At 59.1% G+C, this 17,197-nt stretch overlaps 1 protein-coding gene and 2 non-coding genes across 3 annotated transcripts; 2 read left to right on the forward strand and 1 right to left on the reverse strand.

The window, feature by feature from the left end:
• Positions 1-290: 290 nt before the first annotated feature.
• On the reverse strand, positions 291-454 carry LOC126046795 (U1 spliceosomal RNA). The gene has a single exon (XR_007508430.1). It is a non-coding gene; the product is annotated as a U1 spliceosomal RNA (small nuclear RNA).
• An 891-nt stretch (positions 455-1,345) lies between these two features.
• TMEM214 (transmembrane protein 214) lies at positions 1,346-16,712 on the forward strand. Its single transcript, XM_049818388.1, has 17 exons — positions 1,346-1,496; positions 1,790-1,995; positions 4,235-4,385; positions 5,593-5,727; positions 7,388-7,470; positions 8,247-8,352; positions 9,495-9,576; positions 11,393-11,494; positions 11,606-11,747; positions 12,472-12,563; positions 12,692-12,740; positions 13,317-13,430; positions 13,768-13,885; positions 14,342-14,438; positions 14,702-14,870; positions 15,524-15,675; positions 16,170-16,712. Exons 1-17 carry the CDS (start codon positions 1,346-1,348, stop codon positions 16,294-16,296), a joined length of 2,076 nt encoding a protein of 691 aa, XP_049674345.1. The 3' UTR covers positions 16,297-16,712.
• Positions 16,713-16,996: 284 nt separating this feature from the next.
• TRNAA-AGC (transfer RNA alanine (anticodon AGC)) lies at positions 16,997-17,069 on the forward strand. The gene has a single exon. It is a non-coding gene; the product is annotated as a tRNA-Ala (tRNA).
• The last annotated feature ends 128 nt before the right edge of the window (positions 17,070-17,197 follow it).

Genomic DNA, 17,197 nt, shown 5'->3' on the forward strand with positions numbered 1-17,197 from the left:
GGAAAAGCCCCGGCTCCTGCGGGAAGGGCTGCGCCCCGGCCCGCCCTCCGCTGCTTGTCCCGTTACTGCTCCGCCCGCCGCCGAGATGGTGGGAATCGCGGCTGGGGTGGGACGGGTCTTTCCCCCGCCACAACTGGGGATGGTGCCCGGCGCGGACGGACCTACCCCCTCCCTGCCCACGCAATCGCGCGTCACGACCTGTGGCTGAACAGCTAGCATGGGAAACTGTCCGTCCTCTCTTTGTTTCTTACTATCACCTTTGCCAGTTCTTTTCTTAGTCACCACAAAACCAGGGGAGAGCGCGAACGCAGTCCCCCACTACCACAAATTATGCAGTCGAGTTTCCCGCATTTGGGGAAATCGCAGGGGTCAGCACACCCGGAGTGCAGGGGATGAGCCTCGCCCTGGGAAAACCACCTGCCTGATCATGGTGTCTCCCCTGCCAGGTAAGTATGCCTCCCACCGCACGCGCCAACGCCGCACGCCACACCACCTACTCCCAACGCACGGACACACGCGACCACACTCCCATCACACACCCGCGCACACCACTCGCTCTACACCCCACACCTGCCCGACACGCGGCGCCCACGCAGCTCCTGCGACGCCCGTGGCCGGCGCCTTCTTGTCACGGTGATACGTCCCGCCATCCCGCGCCGTGCCTGATCTGCATGGACACGCCCCCGTCCCGCAAGGCTCCACCCCTGGCGGCCCAGCCGCCGGCGGCGCGCTCTGCATGGCCCCGCCTCACCTGCAACGCCCCGCCCTGCATCTGCTGTCTCTGCATAGCCCCACCCCTCCCTCGAAGGCCTCGTCTCCTCGCACCTCGGCCGGCGGCGGCGCTATCTGCATGGCCCCCGCCCCACTCCACAGGCCCCGCCCCTCCGCCTTCTCGTGCCGCTTTCTCCTGTGACGTGCCGTGTCCGCGGCCTGCGGAGGAGACGGGGCGGGCCGGTGCCGCCTTTGGGGCGGCGGTGGCTGCAGGTCGGCCGTGCCGTGGCCCGCGGTAGCGGCTCCGACCACGCGAGCAAGGCGGGGGCGGGCGGCGAAGACCTCCCGGCGGCGGCCGCGCTGCGGAGGCGGAGCCGGACCTGCCTCTCTGGGGGCGTAGCTACCCCCTCTGTGGGCGGAGCCTGTTGGCCCCGCCTGGACGAGTCGGGGCGAGGGGGTGGGGGCTGGCGTGTCACGCGGCGGGGCGGGGGGGGGGGGGAGACGTGGCACCCGCCGCGCGGGTCCCGTTTGCGCGGCGGCGGCCAATCGGCGGGGCCGGCGGGCGCATGCGCCCCGCCCCTCTCCTCGCTAGGCGCCGCCGCCGTCCTCCTCCCGCTCCCCTGGGCCGGCGGCGATGGCAGCGATGGCGGCGGCGCGCCCGGGCCCGGCCTCGGCCGGCGGCGGGCGCTGGGAGGTGGTGCGGAAGGGCCGGCGTCCCGCGGGCGGCCCCGGCAGCCGCCGCGCCCTGGGGGAGGCCAACGCCGGCCGCGCGTTGCCTTTGGCCGGTGAGTGCCTGGGGTGTCGCGGGCCAGCGGCCTCCCCCGGGGCGGGTTGCGAGGGGCCCGGCGGGTCCTGAGGCGCCCCGGCGGGGGGGAGGGGTTTGCTGGGGGCCGGGTGGTCTTAAGTGGGGCTGTGGGCGAGCGGAGCCCGGGGGACGGGGGCGGGCCCGATTCACCCCCCACCCCCGCGCTGGGGCTCAGTCCCGGTTTGCCCATCGGGCCCAGGGACCGCCGGTGCGCCGCGTCAGTCCTGTCGGAAGACCCCTCGGCCATCTTTTCCCCTTTCCCCCGGGTTCCAGCTCCCATCGCTACCTCCGACACCATCTTCGAGCTGGGCTTCGAGCGGACACTGAAGAAGCAGAACAAGGAGCAGGTCCCTCCCGTGTCCGCGCCCGAGCAGCCGCACCGGAAGCAGCACGCGGGCAAGAGTGCGAAGAAGCCGTCGGCGAACGACACCAGTGTCAAGCCCGGCAAATGCCGCTCCCTGGAAGAAGCCCTGAGAACCGTGAGTGTGCCTGGCCAGGCTGTGCCCTCGTAGGTGCCCTGCCTGTGGGCTGCTCGTCCCCACGCTGCCCCATTCCTGCAGGCGTGAGAGTTCCCAGCTCACTCCCGACCCACACCAGTGCAGCAGAGCCGAAGCTCCGGGTGCTGTTGTTCCCTGGCTGGCATTCCAGCAGCCTGCGCTCTCCACCACTCTGGGAGCAAGAGCCTGGGCGCTCAGGGCGTTGTTAAATCTTGTAGAAGGGAGCAGCAGAAAGAGTACAGTGCCCTGTTTTGGTTCAGGCTTACAGCATGGGTTCATCGCACCTCCGGAGGAGGAGGCCAGCTCCCGCTCCCCACCCTCTCTCTGCTGGGAGACCCCCCCCCAGGCTTGTTAATGTGCCCCTTGCTTCTTGCAGGGATGAGCACTGCTGCCCAGGGTGGTCGTGTTCACTGTGGGAGCAGAACAGATAGTGCTTGGTGCTTTGGCGAGCGCCACACTGGCCTGGGAGATCTGTCTCATGCTTGAAGTTGTACTTTTGCTGTAGGCAGGAGACAGAACAGCAGGAGGTGGCTGGAAGGGAATTTCTGGTTTCTTTCTTCACCCACTCCCTGTCTGCTGTCTGGGAGGAATCCTGAGAAAATGTCCTTGGTGAAACCCCCTCCCTGTCTGACCGGCTGAGGCCCTGGGGAGCCGTTTCTGCAGCTCACGCTCCCTGTGTTTCAGATGAATCTGTAGAACTTGTTTGTCTTCTTCCTGCCTGTTCTTGTGGTGTCTGAGCATAGATGGATTTTAGAAGGGAACCCCAAATTGACTCTTTATTGAGGTAGCATGTCTGCTGGGAAAGCGTCTGCCCAGCAGGGCTCTCCCGCAGTGGCTGCCCACCCAGCTCCTCACTTTCACTTGAGTGTTGGGTCTTGTTCGTGCCCTGAGCACCTCTGATCTCCCCTGCAGCGGAGGGGGGGGGGGGGGGGGCGGTTCCTCTGGTCCACTGGGCACAAGCGATTCTCCATATCCAGCTTTTGCACATGGAGACAGCTCAGAGCAAATTAACGTGTTATTTCTGTGTGTGTCAGGGCAGATATTCCTCAGGGAGAGCGGCCTGGGGCTGAAGCGTGGTTGCCCTGTAACTGCTCTGTACAGCTCAGCAGCGACAAATGCCATTGTGTGACTGTTGCTCTGTCAGCTTCGCTGACAGCGTCATTTTGTTTTTTGACGTAGCAGCAGCTATTTTTTTCTTATTCCTCTTTTCAGTATGGTTGCTGAAATAAACATGCAACAAAAGGTGACCAGCTCAGATTTAGTAATATGCTATGGCTGAAATCCGCTGTGTACTGAAATGTTAGACTCTGCAAAACTTCAAACAGCCGTTAGTCTTGCTGCATCTCCTAAATTCCGTGAAGTGTAGATAGGGTATCTCTCCCTGCGAGCTTGAAGATAATTGTGAATTTAAAAGCAGACAGTAAGCATGTTTCATGACAAATAGCACAGGCGGAGGAAGGTGAAGGGATGTGAGCTGCTCTCTGTACTCGTGGTTTGTTGGTTGCAGGTTGTCAGTTGGGTAGGTCTTGATGATCTTGGCTATTTCCTTCTTGGAGGACTGTGGGTGCAGAGTTGCCTGATGGTGCTCACACAACCCAGCCACACTGGGATGACACTGGGCTGATCCTTCCCGAGCTGCAGCCTTGAGCTGTCTCCTGCCCAGAGCGAGCCTTTGACGATGCCAGCGTGCTCCTCGGTGGTTTACACAGAGCCGCCTGCTCCTGGGCAACGCTTGCTGCAGGGCATGTGGGAGCACAGAGTGGCAGAGCTGTGGCTGGCATGCCGGCGCCAGGGGGAAGGAGGAGCAGGGCTCTGAGGAAGGGGAAGAGCTCATTCCTGCAGCTGTGCCAGTGCAGCCTGTCCTTCTGACATCTCTGTTGGCTCTGGGGCTTTCTGCAGCCCCTTTGGTGCCAGGCGCCTGCAGTTCCCCATGTGGGTTTTGTTATTCCCCGGTAGCGGTCTTTGCTAATCTGAAGAAAATGTGTTTCCAGTACAAAACTAAATGCTGTTTCCCATTTGCATTAGCAGGTGGTGGATTATGGGGGGGGGGGGGGGTGTCGCTGTTTCCATGTGGGAAGGGCAGTGTTCTCAGGATGAAGGTGGGGAGCATTCCACTCTGTGCCCAGCAGCCCTTTAGGAGCTGAAGTTAACTTCCTTCTTTCTGTGCTTTTTGAGTAGTTCTGCACATCCTGAGTTGAACTTGTCTGTCTGTCACTTCCAGCTCGACTTGGCAGATCTGCAGAAGGAGCTGGATAAAAGCCAGAGCGTGTTCCCCGAGAACCCCTCCGTCTGGGTGAAGGACCTGGCCAGCTATCTCAACTACAAGCTGCAGGCACCCAGGAGTGACCCCACGCTCAGCCAACACCCCCACGGTCAGTGGTGTTCAACCTGCCCCATTGCTGGGGGGAGGCCGCACCCTGGAGCTTCGCTCTGGAGTGGCCTTATGTTCACAGAGGTGTGCAGAGCCGTGGGACGTGTGGGGCAGGCGCTTCTCTGCATCTGGGCCAGCTCAGTGTGGTCCTTAAAACCATGCAGAGGTGATGGGGCAGACGGGCACAGGGTGTGGTGTGGGATGGTGCCCAGCAAGAAGAAGCCGCTGACTGCTCCCCTCCTGTCCCCCCACCAGGCAATCTTAGAGAATCATTTAGGTTGGAAGAGACCCTTAAGATCGAGTCCAACTGTCTTGGTCCCAGCAGGAAGGCTTGAAGGAGTTCAGCGCTCTATTCTTTGCCAGGTTTCTTAAGAGTACAGGTTAAAGGACAGCTCACTAAAGAGGCAGTTTTTAGAAACATCAGAGCAGACAGGACCAAAACAGTCACAGACATGAAAGGGAAAAAATCTCCTGTTTTCACCTGAGATAAATCAGTTCAAGCCTGTCCCACAGTCCAGGCTTGTTCCCTGCAAACTGAGATGTTTGGGCTTTTCTTTGGTTTTTCCCCCCTTCCAAACAGGTGTTTTTTTCTGTGCCAAAACTGTCTTAGGAAACTTGGTAATAGAAAAGGCACAAGACTGGTGTTCTTTATTCAAAAAATAAAATGGGGATTGTTTGCTTGATTCTGTGATATCACTACAGTTGACTTGCCTTGACTACAAAGACAATGGAATTGTGTATACAGTTGGCAAATTAGAGACTTCCCTTAGTCACCCCTTCTCTGTAAGGACCCATGACCTGTACCTACTATTGTGGAATTCAGGAATCTGCTTGCAGGTATCCGCACTCATCTTTAAAAGGGATGTTCTGGCTGGGTTTCCCTTTCATCCATGACCTGTTGGTCTACACTTGCTTTGAGCACTTGTTGCTAGGGGTGGCAATGGGTAAAAGAGCAGAATATCTTCTCAACACCTGTGTACATCCTGCAGTATCAACATTTAACAGAAAGCAATCCTTTATTGCTGAAATAGATGCATCTAATGTAGAATGACTGAGAAAGAAGCCACTTGTTGACCGTGTGGTGTATGAGAACAAGTTGCTTTTCTGTGACCACCTTGCACACTAGGTCAGCTTCTCCTTGCAGCTGCAGCTAAAAGTCTCACAAACCGGCACTTGCTAAACTCTTCCTACTCCTGTGTTGCCTCCAGACTATCCCTACTGCCTCGTGAGCAAGGAGCTGAAGAACATCATCAGAACCCTGCTGGGAAGGTCATCCAGTGTGCTGGAGCTCTTCTTCGACCACTGTATTTATACCATGCTACAGGAGCTGGATAAAACGCCAGGTAAGATGCAGTCAGTGCAGGTCTGGGGCACTGACACACTCGTTGTGCTCCATTAGTGTGGCAGTTCTTCTACAAGGCAGTCTGGTGCTGAGGTTTTCTGACCGTGGGGATGCTGCTGCTCCTTGTCGCCTGTTTTAAGAGCTCTTCTGAATTCCTCTGTGGAGAAAGTGTAGTGGGAAACTCCTTCTGTGCATCTTGTGTGCCATGAGGGGCTGTTCCTGCCCAGGTGGCTTGTCGGTGTGATGCAAAATGCTGTTGAGGCTGTGGGGTTTTGGGCTGGAGGAGCCAGAGCAGGCATAGCTGGGTGTAAGGTATGAGCCCAGCATGGTGCTGTCAAGGAGAGAATTGCAGACCAAAGGGTGCGTGGTGGAAAATGCCTTTGCGAGGGCTTTCACATTGTGGCGTGTGTTGCTGCAGCTTTTAAAGTGGGGCCGTTTGGCCTTATGAAACTTGGTAAAAGTTGTTTTGTTGCTGTGCTGCAGTGAGGGTGTTTCCTGCGAAGCGAGGGGTCCTGTCAGCTGCCGTGCAGGGAGCAGGTGGCTGTTTCTACCCCTTGAGCAGAGCATGCAGATGCCCAGCGGTGTTGGCTGGGTCTTCGGGCAGCCAGAAGCAGCATCCTGAACATTGGTAATAGCCTGCTGCTTTCAGCAGAGTACAGACGCAAACCCTAAATATCTGTTTCGATACATCTTCTGCCATGCTGGCAGCTGCCAGCAGCTTTAGAAGCAGCACCCAGGTACCGCCGGTTCCCAGCCCCTGGCTCTGCTGTTTCCTGCACTCAATGGCTGGTAACCCCATGTGCGGTTTGTTTCCATCACAAAACCTGACTGGCTGATAAAAACAATGGGAGAGGAGTAGCACAAAATAGTTGTTAGCAAATGGCTGAGGTGCTGCTACGCTCTGGGAGTTGCATTCATACGTCATTCGGGAAGAGGCTTGGCTGTCAGTAGAGCTACAGCGGGGTCAGTCTGTGACAGGGAGGACTGAGGGGCTCCACCTGGTGCTGCGGCTGCGCTAGCCTCTTCTGCCACCGCCGCTGCCCTTCCATCAGCCTGACTGTGTTGTGGGCTGGTGTGGCCAGTGCATCAGGCGTGAAAGCCATGTGCACCCCAGGGGAGGGTTGTGGCAGCAGTGGGACCGTGCCGGAGAGCGGGACTGGCCTGGAGGGAGCCAGCCCCTGCCGTGGGGGGCAGCCAACCCCTGCCATGGCCAAGCCACCTGTCCCGGGGGATGGTTTCTCTGGACGGCACCTGAGAACCACAGGGGTCCCCTGAACCCTCCCTCTCTTTTGAACGTGAACAAGGGGGAAACGAGCCCTTGGAAGCTCCCAGACTTGGGGCCGTGACCATGCCTTCCTGCTGGGGGGGAGCTTTAGGAAGCTGCTGGTGAGTTTCTGAGGGTCTGTGGGGTCTGTCCTGCTTCTACGGGCTAGAGCCCTGCAGTGGGGGGTCCTAGGCAGAGGATGGGTCAGGGGCAGCCGAGGAGAGAGCAAGACCCATGCCGCTGTGGGGCTCGTGCCCAGAGCTCATTAGCCAGTGAACAGGGCTGGTCTGTGCAGAGGGGCTCGTCAGCCCTCCCCGCCTTCTGGCGGTATCGCAGGGGGAGGGAGGCATGTGAAGCAGCCCGTGGCTCAGAAGGCCCCTTCTGTGCTCTCTTTCAGGGGAGTCTTTGCATGGGTACAGGATCTGCATCCAGGCAGTGCTTCTGGACAGACCCAAAATCGCCACGATGAACCTAGGCAAGGTGAGCTGGATACCTGGGTTTGCAGGCACTTTCCTGGCAGATGCAGTAAACCTGGCGGTGCTGCTTCTCCTCCCGCCCCGAGGATCCCCCGGTGCAGCCGGACAATGAACATCTGTCCCTGTTAATTGGAAGCCCTTTGGGACCTGTTGGGGTTGTCCCGCTCATGAAGCCCTTGTGCCTCCCTGTGCTTGTAACCCACGCAGAGGGACTGGTACCTCCAGTATCTGCCCTCCTCCCCAGATGTGCTGGAGCTGCTGTAAGCACCAGTGTCCTGCAGTGTCTTTTCTTTAAAGACCTTGTCCAAAGCTTGCGCTCCCTCTCTGCTGCACGCTCTGTGCTCTGCTGCTCTCAGAGGGAGCAGAACATGTCTGCCCTTGGCTGTGCTCAGCAGTCAGGCAGCCATGGGACAGGAATGAGAGTTTCTGGGGTCCAGCTCCTTCGAAGCAAGTGGCTGAGAGGGTGATGGTGGCTGCAGCTTGGCTGCTGTTCAGCACCATGTGGTGCCGGCAGCTCTGCTTCCCCAGGGCTGGGGTTTGGGGTTCTGCCTGCCACCAGCCAGCACGGCTCCTTGGCCTTGCCTGGTGCTGCGGGTCCCTCCTGGGGGGCCAGGGGCTCTACCCCACGCCAGGGGCTGCTCCGAGCCAGGCTGGGCAGCCCAGGGCCAGATGGAGCTGCTGTGGTCCTGCGGCACTGGTGGCCCCACGAGGTGACATGGCAACATTGGGGTGGGACAGGCTGAGGCTCTTCTCAACTAACATGGCTTGCCTTCACCCCAGTACTTGGAGGTGTTACGGTCCCACCAGAACAGGCCAGCGAAATGCCTTACCGTCCTCTGGGCGCTGGGACAGGCCGGATTCACAGACCTCCATGAGGGCCTGAAAGGTGAGAGCTGGGAGTGGCAGGCTGGGCACCCGTCCCTGCCGAGGGGGCTTCCCCTCCCCTGGGGAGTGGGCGGACAGCCAGGGCGGCCCCCGGTACTGCCTGCGCATGTCCGCTTCCACTGGTGTTACCGCTCAGGCACATGGTCCGCTTCAAAACGCGCCCTCACGCTGCTGAAATGCTGGAGAGGGGGCTGCAGTGCTTGGGGGGGGCCCGGGGGCAAACGGCTCCAGGGGGGATGCCTGGGAACTGGGTTGTCTGCAGCTGCTGCGGGTACCTCTCAGTGAGGGCATACCAGGCCTGTCAGAAGCTCATTTGGAAGCGGAATCACAGAATCATTTAGGTTGGAAAAGACCCTCAAGATTGAGTCCAATTGAGTGAGGGTGTCCCCCACGCTGCGGTGGGGCTGGCTCGGGGTTTGCTGACTGGCATGTTGCTGCTCGCTGGTCCCAACAGCTCGTTAAGCCTCATGTGTGCCTTCATTCCTTGGCCATATATGTTAAAGGCTAGTCACCACCACAGAAGGGGAGCGACTTGTGCTGAAGTGTGTTTATAGAGGCAGAAATACTCAATGTTTAGAGTGGTGACATTGTAGAGCTGTGTGAAGTGGTTAATTATTTTCGGGGAAGCTGGAGATGTCACAAGAAGCAGGTTGCTTACAGAAGGGTGAGTTCAGATCTCGTGCCCAGCCTCAGCAGCCCCTCTGCAATGATAGAAACTGTCCTTATGGCATCTTGTCTCTGGAGAGCATCTCCCCCTGGCAGGGACAGGGAAACCGCTGGATCCCAGGAGGAACCAACCTGCCTGGAAAGACAGGGAGTGTGCTGCTCTGCCGTTCCTCTGAGAGCAGGCAATGTAGCGTGGCTGCCCTGGAGCCCTTCCTGAGGGATATGTCTGTCTGTTTGCCTGCTGGGCGTTTTGAGTGGGAGAATGAGGTGATGGTTTGTCCTGGGTTTAAATATAGCTGTGATCCTGGCACCCGAGCGTTCTTCTGCTTTTCAGTTGCCACTTGCGGACCCAAGGAGCGCTTGTGCTGATGGAAGGAGTGTGCAGCACGGCTGGGGAGTGCTCAGTGTTGCCTGGGGTGTGGAGGCATGGCAGGAGCCTTCCCGCTCCCTGATCTGACCACTGCCTCTCTCCTGCAGTGTGGCTTGGTGTCATGCTCCCGGTGCTTGGGATCAAGTCTCTCTCCCCGTACGCCATTGCCTACCTGGACCGTCTGCTGATGTGAGTTACACCTCGCTTTTATTATCAGGGTATCTTCGTTCAGAGGAATGAAAGCCTGCCTGGGCTGCTGGGTGTGCTGTGACTTTGTGTCTGCATTGTGCTGGTGTAAAAAACCTGAGCATGTGTGTGTAAGAGTGCGAGTGAGTGGATGGGTGTGACCTGGAGAGCCTGCAGCGGTGGGCTTGCCGTGCAGGTTGGTTTGTCCCTGATCTTTGGTGACTGCCTGTTGTGTTGGGTGTCCAGACAGCATTTGCAGTGCCTCCTGACCGCCTCTGGTGCTTCGATGGCTGCTGGTTCCACTATGGCTCTATAGAAATGCTGGATTTCTGCACAGATTTCCTCTCTGGCCCTGCTGGTGCCTTTCCTAAAATGGGGGGGGAAGGTGCTGATGGTGGAGAGGAAGCAGAGCCCTTCCCCGGCGAGCCCTGGTCACCTCCCTGGGGCAGGCGAGCAGCTGAGCTGCCCCTTGGCTCTGGCTGGGGCGGCAGGACGGGCTGCTCTGGTGCCGCAGCTCGAGGCCGCAGCAGTGCTGGTGTGACCGTGTGACAGGAACAGGCTTCTCAGGTGCCTGCGCACCTCATCGCCTGCCCAGCGTGCCTGGGGGAGCACGGCTCTGCTCTGAGTGCAGGTGGTGTCCATGCCCGGAGGGATGGCACTCAGAGGAGCAGGGTCCCCATTGCTGCCAGCTCTTGCGGTGCACAGGTGTGTTGGGGTTCCCAGCTGCAGTGAGAGGTACCTGCAGCGTCAGCTGTTGCAGGCAGATGAGCTTTTCCCTGCAAGAAGAAGGGAGGTGGCTTTTGGCTGAGCGTCGGGACAGGCAGCTCTGCTGGCCTTCGCGCGGGCAAAGGCAGCCGCTGTCTCTGGCATCGCCACCTCAGCATGGTGTAAGGAAGCTGGACGTTACTGCGTCAGTTCCAGCGCCTGGTGTGGAAGAAAGTCTGGTGCTGCACAGCGCAGATAGCTGACATGGAAATGGGAAAGGTCAGGAGCAGTTTTGTGGTGAGCACTGAGGGACATCCACTGCCCTTCCTAAGGGTTCAAGAGCTTTTATTTAAGGGGTTCTTTTTACAACTTCACTGTAACAAGAATGTTGCATTTGGTTGTGCTGGAGGACTTTATGGAGATGCATCAAGCCAAACTTCACAGTTCATCCTGATCTTTCTGAAACTTTATTTAATTGGTTTTCCACAATCTGGTTTCTCTTCTCTGACTACATTTAATTTACCAGCAACCACAGCCACAGGCCTGCCAGACCTCTGTTGTCTGCAGCTTCTCGGGGGGGAAAAAGACCACATGAACCCTTGTGCCTGACACCAGCAGCGGGTGCCAACACTGCCTCTCGCTCGGGTCACTGGAAGCGGCTTACACAAACTGCTTTTTTTTTCCTCTGTGTGCTTTGGCAATGGGGCCACAGCGGGAGTGTGGGAACACCAAGAGCACCAAGGGCCAGGGGGCTGCTTGGCTGCTATGGCCTGGGGGGGGGGGGGGGCTGTCTCCTCTCAGCACCCTGAGGCCGCCTGCCTTCTCCCAGGGGTGTGGAGGCAGCTGCCTGCATCCATCCTGTCTAGCCGGCTGCTGCCGGGATGGAATACGGCCCCTGGAGCCCTAGAGCTGCCTGCTGACTGTGCAGGGCATCTCTGAGCAGCAGCGAAGGCAGATGACTGCGGTGGCCAGAAACTGCCCACGTGTACCTGATCAGTGTGTCCCGCTGAAGGGAAACTGCCGGTGCCGGGGCAAGGGCGGCCCTTCCCTCCAGGGCTGCGTTCGTCCGCCGGCATGTCTGTTATGGCTCATGGGGTTTGTTTCTGCTGCGCAGGATGCACCCAAACCTGACCAAAGGCTTCGGTATGATCGGACCCAAGGATTTCTTCCCCCTCCTGGACTTTGCCTTCATGCCCAACAACTCGCTGCCACCCAGGTATGCTGGCACACCCCCCCCAGCACACCCCAGCGTGGGATGCACTGTGGGCTGAACGCCCTGGTTGCCCCGCTGATCGCTCTCTGCAGCCCCGGTGCCATCTCCCCTCAGCCTGCAGGAGCAGCTGCGGCGGCTCTACCCTCGCTTGAAGGTGCTGGCATTCGGCGCAAAGCCGGAGACAACGCTGCACACCTACTTCCCCTCCTTCCTCTCCCGAGCTACACCGAGCTGCCCTCCCGGCATGAAGAAAGAGGTGAGCCCTGAGCAGGGGACACATGGCTGTTGGTCCTGCAGGACCCACGGTCCCAGCCTGTCGCTGTGTGGCTTGGGGCAGCCCTGGTGTGCCAGCAAGGAGGGACAGCTGAGCAGGTCCGTTCCTCCCTGCCCAACCTGCTGTGGTGGGTGCCAGGGCTCTGCCGTACGCTGGCCAGGTTCCCTGGCATGGCTGGGTGCTGGCCACCTCTCGTGCGGGCTTGGCTCCCCCATGTTGGAGGCTGAATGGGCAGGTGGGAGTGTGTCCCTGTAAAAGAGGGAGTGGGACCTTCCCAGGAGCGGTGAGCGTCAGGTCAGCACCCAGCCCAGCTGGCCTGTGAGGTGGTGGAGGACGGGTCGGGTTTGGTGGTCCCGCAGCTGCCTGGAGAGGGAGGCTTGGGGAGAGCCCACACAGTGGCAGCAGGCCAGGCACATGCCATCATGAGGCAAGGATGGTGATCGCAGGCTGTCACAAAGCAAGGATGGTGATTGTGGGCCAGGGTTCCTGCTGCCCACACCCAAGGTCTGGGAATGCTGGGCCTGTGCGTTTGGTGCCCCAGGAGCTGGCTGGGATATGAGCAGCAAGCCGGCAGGTTTGGGGAATGGTCGGCTGCACTGGCCTACAGCCTAGGGGCATGGTGTGTCCCATGTCACTCAGTTTGGTGCATGTGTCACACTGGGGGCCAGGATTGGGTGTGATGATGTGGTGTGTGGTCTCTTCCCAGCTCCTGACCTCCATGAGCCAGTGCCTGAGCCTGGACCCCCTGACCTTCAGTGTCTGGAGGCAGCTGTACATCAAGCACCTCTCTCAGTCCAGGTCGGTTTATGCCTGCTGCCTGCCCGCTGCTCTGAGCAGGGCCAGCACCAACCTGCTAACATTTAGGAGTGTGTTAAGTTGCTTCTCGGAGCTCCTGACTGAGCCCTGTGTTCTCTTTCCCCCCATAGTTTGCTTCTGAACCATCTACTGGAGTCCTGGGACAGCAGCAGCAAGAAGGTAGGAATGAGCTGTGGAAAGGAGTTACATGGGGTGGGGAGACAACATACTTGTGCTGCTGCAGGAGGTCCCTGTGGGACCTGTGTGTGCCTACCCGGCACTGCTTCAGCACACTGGCGGCTCAGCTGGGTCCACTGGTGTGAGTGTCTATCTGCCAGGCTTGAGAGCCAGCACTTTGTCCTGGGAACAGGCAACATGCTGCCCACAGTCAGGGCATTTATCTGCTCGCTGATAGAGAGGAGAGCCCCTTTCCCTCTACGTGCTGCATCAAGACTCAGATATTCTGGATTCAGTCCCCATTATGCCTCACTGTTCTGGAGCTGTGATGAGTGGGGAGGTCACGCTGGCCATGGCTTAGTGTCCCTAGAGATGTAGCGCAGCTCCTGCTCCTGTGTGCAGGAGCCTTGGAGGTGTCCCCACAGCCTGATCATCCTGTAGGTCCTCAGTCTTTCTACCCTTCCCGTCTCCTCTCCCTCTGCTCCCTCCTGCAGCCCCTGCGGTGCTGGGTTGTGTGGGCGTGCAGTGCTGCTGGCTCGGGGTGCTTGGTGCCATGACACAGCTCTTGCTTTCCCCAAGGTGCGTCAGTCGCTGCAGGAAACGGTTCGCTCATTCAAAGTAACGAACGAGGAGCTGGTGGCGAGAGGACCCAACAGTGACCAGGACGTGGCCACCTGCGATGCTGCCTGCAAGGTCAGCCCTGGGCAGGGCTGGGACGGGTGGTGCCTGGTGTCAGCCAGCAGCCAGATCTTGGGGTTGTGGTAGGCCTCTCCTGCCACCAGCACGCGCCAGGCTGTGGGCCCCGCAGTGGCACATCTGCAGGACATGCTGAGGACAGATGGTGCTGGCCTTTGTCCATCCTACCAGCTGCTCGGCAGATGACACTGGTTTCCACTGGGAAGCCGGGGGTGGGTGGTGAGAGCAGCTGCGAGCGCGGCAGCGTGCTGCCGAAGGGTGCCGCGGCCGCGCGGGTACCTCTCTGGCCTCGGGAGCCACACGGCAACGGTGCCTCCTCCTCTCACTTATCCAGGAGCTGCTGCGCAAGATGAAGGGCCGGGGCTTCCCCTGGTCACGGCTGCTGCTCGTCCTCCTGGTCTTCGCAGCTGGCTTTGTCCTGCACGATGTCCGTACACATGGATCCTTCCAGGGTAAGGTGGCATCTTTGTTCATGGCTCTGCAAGATGCGGAGGAATGTCCTTGCGGGACATTAACTTTGCCGTTCTCCTGACTGAAGCCCCTCCACACCCCTGAGTCTGTGTCACTGGCCGCCCCCAAGCAGTGTGGCCCCGTTGGTCTGTCTTTAAATGGGGGGTGCTTGGGGGGGTACGTGGACTGCATTGGGCTGGATCTTCTCAGCAGGCTGCAGACAGACCCCCTGACTATCCCCTCGCGAGGGTTTCACCCAGGGCTGCCCTAACCCAGGTTTTCTCTCTGATTGGGAGTTTCTGCCCCTCTTTGTCCCATCTTGGAGCATCTTCTGAGATGTTTTGCAGACAAGCTCAAGCTGTGCATCCCCAGAGAGAGGCCTCAGGGGCAGACTGAGCACGCAGCTCCTGCAGACCCAGCCAAAGGTTTGCTCAGGGAATGGCTCTTGTGTCTTCCAGCCTCCTCTTCTGCTCACCTGCTTCATTCCTCTGGCATCCTGCCAGCCTCTCAGCAAGCCTGGCAGAAGGTCTCCCACTGCTGCCTCGAAGGGTACAGGTCAGTGGCAGCGGTGCTGGATGGCAGCATGCGTGTCTGCGTGGGTGTGAAGCTGTTCTTGCAGCACAAAGCGATCTCTGTAGAGAGCACTGTCTGCTGGGAATGTGTTCTCCAGCTCTGCCTGGAAGGGCTTTCAGCTCTGCTCTTGAGTTCTCTTCTCTTGGCCTGTGGCAGCAGCTCCAGGTACCTATGTGCACCCATGGCTCTACCGGCAGTGCTGGGGCAGCTGGTGCTGCCCTCAGCTGGCACTTGCTCTCTTCCAGGTGGCTGGAGAGGAGCCTACCGGTCTATGGCTCCCAAGTGGCAGCCGTCCTGCAGCCGCAGCTGGAGCTGCTCTGGGTGAAGTGTGGTGAGGTGGCCCTGTACGTGTCCGAGCAGTGTTCCGCCCTGCTCTCCTGGATCCACGACAGCCTGCCCTGGTTCATTGAGTGGGTAAGAAGGATGTCCCAGCTGCCCGGAGAGATGAGGAATGCCGATGTGGCCGCAGCCCTTGGGGGCTTGTGAGACTGAAGAGCCCATGTCGGGAGTTCCTGCCAGGTGGCAGCGCCAAGGGCAGGAGGTGTGGGGGGAGAGGCCCAAAGGAGGAGGGCAACAACGCTGTCGGTGCTTCTGCCCCAGCCATCGGCTCAAGCCTGCCGGTGCTGGTGGGTCTGGGGACAGGGAGGCACTGCAGCCTATCTCTGATGCTGTTCTTCCCCCATGGCTACCGCTCACCCTGGCTGCCTTCCAGCTGCCACTCTGTCAAGTCTGAAAGGTCTCAAAGATAGCTCACTAGTTTCCTGAAAATCATCAGTTTGGTGAAAGAGGGGTGACTTTAGCATCCCACAGAGCAAGCAGCTTGGGTACTGTGTCTCTGTTGTTTGGTGGAGACGTGCTGTGCCCAAGCCGAGCGGTGAACGTGGGGACGGCTTGGTGATGCCAGACTGTTGGAGGGAGAGCGTGGAAAGGGGAGGGAGTGGGACAGCCTGGTTTGGCATAGCCTCATTCACGGGTAACGCAGGCATCGGGCTCTTCGGGGTACACAAACCCAGCACTTGAAGGGGAGGTTGGTGTTAAACCTGTACTGGTGCTCTCTGCCCCTGCAGCTCCAGTCCCGGGTCCCGGATTCCCTGCTGCACTTCGCCAAGTGTGTCAGAGAGCTGCTGCTCTTCCTGGTGCAAAGCTGCCTGCTGCCGCTGCTGGAGTGCGTGGCCGCAGCGCTCAAGCGGGGCTGGAAGCACTGTGTGGACTCCTGCAAGTGAGCATCTCTGCTCTCCTCGAGCCCCCCCGGTGTTGCTCTTTTTCCCCCGGGGATGATCTCCAAGCCCAGTGCTGTCCCGTGGCTGCCGGCAGGGGGGTCAGTTCCTCGGTACAGCAGCAGAGTCTCTCCCTGTCCTGGCTGGGGGTGGTTCCTGGTCCTGCTGGGGCAGAGGGGCTGGGACATGGCACTGTGGCTGGTGTGAGTGACCTGCAGTCTCCCAGAGAGCTTGTACCCCTGTGGGAGCAGCATTTGCCCTGTGGGCAGTGCAGGCAGGTGCCTCTGCTGCAGAACCTGCAGCCACCCTGAGCTCTGCACCTGCTAAAGGCCGGGTGCGCTCACCCCCGTGAGTGGGCACCACTGCCAGCTCGAGGGGCTCCTGTCTCCCTCCTGGGCTTGTAATGCTTGGGTGGGTTGTCGTTGCTGCCTGCAGGTCTGCCTGCCCTGTAGACGGTGGGTTCCCTGCCTGTAACCTGTTCTCCTTGCTTTTCCAGTGGAGAAGTGTCGTGGGACTGCATGAGAGAACACCTGACAAGCTTTACCTATTCTTCTTGGATTTACTTGCAAAACACAACCCTAGCCATCAAAAACTGGGCCTTGGCTATGATTTCTGGACACTGATCTGCTTTCTGGAGGAGTGGGGACACAGTTGTGCCATGTCCCAATATTCCAGCCACTGAGGAATATCTTCAGCACAACTTGGCGCTGGCCACAGGATGGGGATGCTGAGGGAGATGCATATGGGGACTTTGGGCTCAAATTGGGGCTTACAGAGGAGGGTTTCTTTGTTTTGTTTTGTTTTTTCCTGGGAAACACAGGTCCAGCTTTTCCCACAGCTTTGGCTTTCCCTGTTCCACTGTCCCTGCTCTAGGTCTTAACTGCATCTGTGATCCCTGTGACTTCATGCTTTTGCCTGCAACTGCATCTGCTCCGAAGCATCAAAGGATCAGAGTTGGACACCTGGACATCTCCCCCTCACACCCACACACCCTCTCCCTTCCCATGGGTGAATGAACCACACTGATTTTTTTATTTTATTTTATTTTTAATTGGTGCTTTTTGTTCCTTCTTACTAAAGGTGCCTGCGGTGTGGGGGGCTATCCAGAACCATTTGGGCTGTGGGGAAACCACCATAATTGCCATAATTTCTGTTGCTGATAAGCACCTCATGCCTCCTCCAGGGCTGTGTTGCCTGCACAGGCAGCTGCCTGCACTCCTACAATGGAGCTGGGCCTGGGTAGATCCCCCTTCCGGTCCCGGGGGTCCCTCCGCGTCCCGGGCTGCTGTAGGGGGGGTCGCTGGCGGCAAGCGCAGTGGTAGAGGGGGATTAGCTCAGATGGTAGAGCGCTCGCTTAGCATGCGAGAGGTAGCGGGATCGATACCCGCATCCTCCAGTTTTGGCTGGCGCGGCGAGGGATGGGGGTGTGACGACATACACACGAGTGTCTGCGTACATGGTTATCCATTCGTGTCTTTTGACGTAATACGTGCATGCAGCGGCGCGCGTGTAGCCCGTTCACGG

Source organism: Accipiter gentilis, chromosome 16 (assembly GCF_929443795.1).
Source record: "Accipiter gentilis chromosome 16, bAccGen1.1, whole genome shotgun sequence".
Classification (NCBI taxonomy): domain Eukaryota; kingdom Metazoa; phylum Chordata; class Aves; order Accipitriformes; family Accipitridae; genus Astur; species Astur gentilis.

What these genes read in the sequence shown, in the direction of transcription:
- TMEM214 (XM_049818388.1), top strand. Translation starts at nt 1,346, where the DNA reads ATGGCAGCGATGGCGGCGGCGCGCCCGGGCCCGGCCTCGGCCGGCGGC. An exon ending in AACAACTCGCTGCCACCCAG is followed by an intron (nt 11,495 to 11,605) that starts GTATGCTGGCAC and finishes ATCTCCCCTCAG; the next exon opens with CCTGCAGGAGCAGCTGCGGC. An exon ending in CCTGCGATGCTGCCTGCAAG is followed by an intron (nt 13,431 to 13,767) that starts GTCAGCCCTGGG and finishes TCACTTATCCAG; the next exon opens with GAGCTGCTGCGCAAGATGAA.